This window comes from Vulpes vulpes, chromosome 5, assembly GCF_048418805.1.
Source record: "Vulpes vulpes isolate BD-2025 chromosome 5, VulVul3, whole genome shotgun sequence".
Classification (NCBI taxonomy): Eukaryota; Metazoa; Chordata; class Mammalia; order Carnivora; family Canidae; genus Vulpes; species Vulpes vulpes.
The window spans coordinates 76999752-77008060 of record NC_132784.1 but is presented as its reverse complement, the minus strand read 5'-3'; the positions used below and the strand labels follow the sequence as shown (position 1 = coordinate 77008060).

Genomic DNA, 8309 nt, shown 5'->3' with positions numbered 1-8309 from the left:
ACCTAATGCATTGGTGTGTGCTCTGACAAGTTAATCTCCCTGAATCACCATTTTATATTAAAAATTAAATTTTTAAATTTTTTAACATTTAAATTTAAAATGTTAAAATCTCAGATAGCTGTTGTGAGGAAGATTAATCCAGACATGAAGGGTGCCTGTCATATGGTACCCAAAAATGAGATATTATTACCTAGTAGTCTTTATGACCATCACAAAGATTCTTTTTAATACATCAACAGTTTGATAATATTTATACTTACACAACACTATATCATTTTTTTCTTATTTTGAGAGTTTATTTTTTTAGGAAGTTTTAGGTTCACTGCAAATTTAAGAAGAAGGTACAGAGATTTTCCATGTGTTCTCTGCCCCAACAAATGCATAGCCCCCACATTTCATTATTCACATTCCCCATAGAGTGGTAGATTTGTTACAATTGATGAACCTACACTGTTACATCATTTTCACTGAAACTCCATCATTTACATCAGTGTTCCTCCTTGGGGTTGTACTTCCTATTGCTTCGGACAAATATATAATGACTTGTGTCCACCATTTTCATTTCACACAAAGTATTTTAATACCCTAAAAATTTTCTTCTTTCCTCCATTCATCCCCTCCATTGCTCTAACTGCTGCCAACCACTGGTCTTTATACTATCTCCGTAGTTTTTCCTTTTTCAGAGTGTAGCATAGTTGGAATTATACTGTATGCACCATATCTTTTCATGGCTTGGTAGCTCCTTTCTTTTTACTGCTGAATACTACTTCATTGTCTGGATGTCTCCTAGTTTACTGACCCATACGCCAACTAAAGGGCATCTTGGTTACTTTGCATCAAGCACTTTTAAAATTATATTCAAATGAATTCCTTTTACTAAATGTTCATTGGCTAAACAGAGAATTTTATTGCATGATGGTGAACAAAGCAAATATTATGAATTATAAATAATGTTGGTAAAATCCCAGAACTATCAAGAATAAAAATAAGCAAAGGGGAAACAAAAAATAAAAATAAGTACATGGGAAAATGTGGAGTGACATAGAGCACCTATGCACAAAAGGTAAGATCAGTATGTCTTTACCACGTATCAGTCCTCATTTGCCTTAGAAATGTGGCATAGTGCAGACAACAGGATTATTTTCCTTGGCTTCCCATAAGAAGGACAATCAATTAATGCAATTAAAAGATGACAGTCAATTAAAATGTAGTATACAATCAATATTGATAAATATTTGGAAACATCAATCTGAGGAAAGAGAGGCAATGCAATTAATGCATTGTAAAATAGTCCTCTTACCCAAGGATACAAAAACAACTGGGACATAATTTTTAAACACAGATAATTACTCATTTTTAAAAAGCTAAGGAAATATTATAATATCCCAAACCAAAGAGCCAGTTATTTAAAAAGAACGAGATTACCTGGATGGCTCAATGGGTTAAGCATATGACTTTTTGTTTTGGCTCAGGTCATGATCTCATGGGTCATGAGATCAAGCCCCACATCTGCTTCCATGCTTAGTGGGGAGTATGCTTGAAGATTCTCTCCCTCTGTTCCTCTGCCCTTCAAATAAATAAATAATTTTTTTTAAAAAAAAAAGAAAGAGCAACTAGTTGAGGAAAAAGCACAAACTGGGGAGTCCTTAGAATATTACCCTAATTTGAATATCCTCTGATATCAACAAAATGGACTTTTTGGAGACAAACCAGATGCCAATCAGATTGCTGAATTACAAAGTATGTTCAGCCAATAGATTCATACATTGATGAGGAAAAAATATGATCTCAATGCTTATAATAAGGGTGTTTGAACAAGCAAGTATGACTTTAATCATTAGGTATCACAGAAACAACCAGTATTAGCTATACTTCTACAACATACCAGGAAGAGTATGAAGGCTAAAACAGAAGGAAAGGATTTACACATTCACATGCACACATAAAAGGAGACTGCAATTTTATTCCAATAGGTGAGGAAAAACACCAGAATCCTTGACAACTTTCTGTGTGTGTGTGTGTGTGTGTGTGTGTGTGTGTGTACATCCATCTAACACATTCCACTGTACTACAATATTTACTTGATTTCTGTATTCCACCCACCTTTCTCTCTGAAGAAAGGCAATTCTTATAGAAAGGCATCTTTTTGCTATTTTGTTGACAAATCAATATACAGCAGTTAGAAGTACTTAGCATGCATAAGACAATCTATAAATATATAATATGTGTTGAACTCATTTGTGTTTGCTATTTTCCTTGAAGGCACATGGAACAAAAATTCAAGTCCATAACCTAGTTTATAGGAATCATATTCAGACAGTGAATTTTAAGAAAAGATATTACATATTTTTTTCCACATCCTTTGTCTTGCATATTTTACATCTTTGTTCCTCAAGCTATAGATCAAGGGGTTCAGCATGGGGATAACGAGGGTGTAAAATATGGATGCCACTTTATCAGTGTCAAAGGAATGACTGGACTCAGGTTGCACATACATAAATATCAAAGTCCCATAGAACACTGTGGCCACTGTCAGGTGGGACCCACAGGTGGAAAAAGCCTTGAGCCGACCCTCAGCTGAGTTCATCTTGATGATGGCTACTAGGATCAGTAGGTAAGACACAAGAACTACCAGAAGGGATGAAATCAAATCAAAACCAGCTAAGATAAGAATAATCATTTCAGTTTCATGTGTATTTGAGCAGAGCAAAGACAATAAGGGGAGACTGTCACAGTAGAAATGACTGATGACATTGTAGCCACAGAAGGATAAATTAAAAATCTTTATGGTGACTATAAGAGACACAAATGTGCTGTAGAGATAGGGGATTGCCACCAGCACCTGACACACCCTTTGTGACATGATGATGGGGTAGAGCAGAGGGTTGCAGATGGCCACGTAGCGGTCATAGGACATAGCTGTTAGAATAAAAAGTTCACTAACAATGAACACAAGAAAGAAGGCTAGTTGTACAGCACAAAAATAATAGGAGATTGTATTTTGATCCACAACAAAATTTACTAACATTTTGGGTCCCACAGTTGTTGAATAACCCAGATCAGTGAAGGCCAGGTGTCTGAGGAAGAAGTACATGGGTGTTGTAGTCTGGCGTCCACCTTGGTGAGGATGATCATGCCCAGATTGCCCACCACTGAGATCAAATAGATGATGAGGAAGAGCCCAAATAGTGGAGCCTGCAGCTCAGGTTTGTCTGTGATTCCCATGAGAATGAACTCATTGAGCACTGTTAGATTTTGAGTTTCCATGCAAGTTTATCGGGACACCTATTCTGGATAAAGACATCCACATGGTCAACAGATTTCATGTTTTATCACCTGAATGATTTTTAGTATGCAAACCTAGTATAAATAAAATACATCCAAACTTTCCAATTTCAGATATTTGAACATAAACTCCTCTCCCACAAAGACTAATATACATAAACAAAAAAAGTCAGTGGTTCTCAACTGGAAGTGATTTTACTAACCAGATAACACTTTATCAATGTCTAGAAGACATTTTAGTTGTTAAAACCAGAAGGCGGGGTTCTACTGGTTTATGATGGTTGGAGGTCAGTTATGTTTCTAAACATCCTACAAGACCCAATATTCAGTCCAAAATATCAATCGTGCCAAGTTTGAGAAACCAAGATGGTATTGATAGATAAATAATCTAGACGAAGAGAGAGAGAGAGAGAAATGAATACATAGGTAGACACATCTATGTATGTAAATAAAGATACAGATATAGACATAAATATGTATATAGGAAAAATTTTAAAAAATCAAAACATTTAAAAATTTGGGTATAATACATAAACTATACTGTGTCATATCTTAAAGTTTTCTATTAGTCATTTGTGTAATTGCAATTACACAGTGACACTTATAAATTGCATTTAATAATATGACTTAATACATATTTCATATATAATAAATTATATTATACAATTATGTAATGATTACAAAAAAATTAAAGCCACGGAGTCCAAAATATACACTACTTCAGCACATAGTCCTATAAAATCTTTTACACCCACAGGTGATATAGACTGAAACAGTTGACACACCTGACAGATATTGCACAAGTGAATTAATAAGAAAACTATCACAGATTGCAGTTGAGAATCACTCATCTTTATTGCATAAATATATAAGGTATATGTAGATATAGATATAGATATAGATAGAGTCTATCTATATAGATATATAGTCTCTGTTAGATATAGATATAGTCTCTGTTATACCTTTATTTATGGCATATATGAGGATCACTTTGGGCCAATAATTTACTTATCTGAATCTCTTTATTCTCACATACAAAACAATACTTCCTTAGATAGGGCGATTAAGAGAGATGAATGAAGGTCAAATGATTCAGCATGCCTGGAAATCATGTAAATAATGGGTTTTTTGTTTTTGTTTTTCGGTTTAATGGTGATAGTAACTTAGCTCAATGCAGATTTATTTACATATTTGTATGTAAATTCTTACGGACTGTGATATAACTTCTTTATTCAGGTTATGATGATGAACAGGTAAGGAATAGGTCAAGCAAGATGGAATGCAACTTAATACAGGTGCTACCCCTGACCCCTTTTCCATAACTAACTTGAACCATCAACGTGCTATTCTTTTAATTATTTATCTTTTAATATTCTTAACTATTTTTTAAAAATACTATAAGTTTATTTGGATATAACTTTTCTTAGAACATTAATCTTCCCCTAGGGGCATTTTCATTATAATTGACATGTACTAACAGTGTATGTGACAAATCTAATACACTTCATCATGCAAAAACCTAGGAGAGAATGAGGAAGTCTGGGCAAATTGGGAGAATGAGGGACACCTGGGTGGCTCCATTGGTTAAGTGTTTGGATCAGAGGGTTCTGAGATCGAGCCCCCCATCCAGCTCCTGGCTTAATGTGGCATCTGGTTGTCCTTTTCCCCCTGCCCCTCCCCTAGCTCCTGCTCTCTCACTCTCTCTCTCTCAAATAAATAAATAAAATCTTTTAAGAAATTGGGAGAATGAGCAGTCACTGGCATTGCTTTCATATGTATATGAATATGAATAATATTCATTTAAAAACTTCCTTTGGATAAAGAGATACTGTACTTTAAAAACCATTTAAAGTCACTATATTAGACAATACCATAGAGGTGAAATAAAATATACTAAAGATGAGATACTCATGGATTCTTGATATTACTTTAAATTCTTCTGTACTTAAGGGCCACAGGAACTTCTCCAAACTATAATATAATACAGAATTCAGATATAGATTATGATCAAATAAAAATATATCTGACTATCCCTAATAATATACAGATTATACCACTAAGAAGTGGATGGCAGATTAAGGCAAGAGAATTATTAAGTTTAAAATATCCAAGCATGAACACTTCCTTAAGAAAAAAAGAAATAGAAGTGATACTGGTTACAATGAAAACTCATGGTTACATTAGGAGATAATAGGGACATTATAATATACTTACATTACATAGTCACAGCAGTCTCTGTGCCACAAAAAATAGAAATATACAATTTAATATATTAAATATAAGAGTGACTACATAAAATTTTCATTTAACTCACTTAAAATACTGCTTCTAATGTTGTGACCTCCTGATTACCTACCCTGCCTTGATGCGTACAACTTTCTTATATTAGAAAGATGGAAAAGTGTATCGGTAGATAGTAATTTTAGAAAAGTATCATCAGGGATGCCTGGGTGGCTCAGCAGTTGAATGTCTGCCTTTAGCTCAGGGTGTGACCCCAGTTAGGGGATCAAGTCCCACACCAGGCTTCCTGTGAGGAGCCTGCTTCTCCCTCTGCCTATGTCTCTGCCTCTCTCTTTGTCTCTCATGAATAAATAAATAAAATATTTTTAAAACTTGTCTTTAGCAAATGCAACAAGAAGTGGTATAAACCTTGTTTTCTGTTTTTTGGGTGTTTTTTTTTTTTTGCAAATATGAAAACCTGCGAAAAATCATACTGATAAGTTCCAATTTTCCTGTTAGATAAGGAAAAGCAAACATCTATTTCTTCTTTTCTCTGAGCTTTAGAGTTCTAGGGAAGAACCAAATTGCTTTTTCACTGTTTAACATCTTTGTTGAAAATCAATTGTAATTTTTTAAAGCTACATTCTTTTAGATAATTATATCTGCTTCTTATCGGATCCTAACTAAAATTGAAGAACATACTGAACATTGTACCATTACCATAAAACTGGGTACTTAAAATTCTGCTAATATCCAAATAATGCTTTTCACATCCTAGTGTGAAGTAGAATTCCCCTTTTGTCTCAACAAGTGATCTGGAAAGAATCATACGTATATTTTTATTTAAATAATCATTAAATCTTAAATTATATTGAGAAGGTCACACAAAAAGAGCATCATGGAACCACTAAATAACTAAGAATTTGGAAGGACATCAAAATGCAAGACTGAATACTGGCCGCTTCTTAATTTTGCCAATTTTTAAAAAATGAATATCTGTTTAGTTATGCTTCATTTGCTCTCAGTTTTGGCCTGCATTGGAGATAAAATTATTTATATGAAATGAATAGCTTGCAAACAATAACATGATGATACTTCAAAGATGTTTTTGAATATTTAGTCTGTCGATCCAGATGAAAATAATAGAAAAAAAAGGATACTGTGAATAGGAAAGGTTAGGTGTCCTATTCCTGCTGAGACATTATGGAGTAATAAAAAGGAACAAAACCAAACACTAAACACAAAAAATACCCCAAAACTAAATCATAAATGGCAACTTTTTGCTAGAGGTTTGCAATTGAATTAAAGCAGAACTTTGCTTATGTCACTTGATCATTGTTGGTGTTGTAACATAAGATCACCCATGAAATATTCTATCATTTTACCTGTAATGAAGCCTGTCTTGACTCCCTCATGTGTTTCTTACATGGCATAGTGAGAACAATTTATGGATTTCTTTTCACCTTTTGAGACTCTCCCTGAGGAGATTCCAAGCAATTTGCTGATTATCCCTAAAGTATTCTGGAGCATAACAAAATGTCTGGAGGTTGTCCTATAATTGTCCAAGAAAATTGCATTTCTGTCTTTTCTTTCATTTTTCTTTTTGACTTCCTGAATTCCTTCCTGACTTCCATCCTTACTCCCCTCCTCTCTTCCTCCTTCCCTTCTTCCTTGCCCCTCTCCCTCCCTCTGTTCTTTCTCCCTCTCTTCCTTACCCCCCTCTCTTCCTTCCTTCCTTCCTTCCTTTTTTCTTATTTTTTTTTTTCTTGGTTAACTTTCCTCTTGTAGCACAAGGGGCTCTTGATTAAAATATCCTATCTATAGGACACTCAACAAGAATCTGCATTTCCAAAGTGGTCTTCTCAAAGGAATGGTGTAGTGTAGAAGTGTTTAAACACTGTCCTATTACAGTATTTTAAACTTTTTAGGGAATTATAACACTACATTATGCAAATTCAAGGTGCTACTTCCTTGATTTGTTGCTCAAATTGTTTTTACTTTTCCTTCAGGGACAGAAGTTAGTTACTATCACTTTTCATTTCGTTCCCCATTATGCTACACTTTAAAATGTGTTTTATCTCTACTAGTTTCTTAAACTTTCATGTAAATTTCAGTATAAAGTTGCCTTTACAAAAATTTGCTGGGTTTGTACTAAATCTATAGATCATTTGGTAAAGAATTGATATGCTGAGTGTATTGAGTCTTTCAATGAACTCAATATGTTTATTAATTTGTTCAGATCCTTTCTGATTTCTTCAATCACTATTTTGTACTTTTCTGCCTACAGATCCTGTACATTATTTGCTTGCTTCTACCTACATATTTCAGTATATGTAGGGGATTATGAATTTTTAAAATTTCATTTCTATATGTATATATAGAATGATATTTGCTTGGTAATCATGTATCATGTCACCTTGCCAAACTCACATTTTTGTTTTACACTTTCGTTTTTCAGATTTGTGGAAATTTTTTATTAGATGACATATCACTTGTGTATAAGAATGGTGGCATTATTTTCTTCCCAAGTTGTACATATCTTATGTCCTTTTCTTGTACTTTCTGGGAAATCCTATTTGGTTGGCTTTGTTTAACTATTGGTGATGTTGCATTTTTAGATTTTTTGTAATGTAATTATAAATTATTTAGTCTTTGTTGTTGTTGTTGTTGTTGTTCTGGAATCCTTTACTCAGCAGAATTATTTTGAGATTATCCCCATTTTGGGATGTACCAATAATTCATTACTTTTCATTGCCAGTGGCATTCACTTCCTTGGATACCCTACAGTCCATTCTCAATTGGAT

At 33.9% G+C, this 8309-nt stretch overlaps 1 protein-coding gene across 1 annotated transcript; it reads right to left on the bottom strand.

The window, feature by feature from the left end:
- Positions 1-2326: 2326 nt before the first annotated feature.
- On the bottom strand, positions 2327-3267 carry LOC112930610 (olfactory receptor 8K3-like). The gene is given in 2 exon segments (XM_026012952.2): positions 2327-3102; positions 3105-3267. Coding segments are annotated over 2 exon segments (939 nt in total).
- Positions 3268-8309: the final 5042 nt, after the last annotated feature.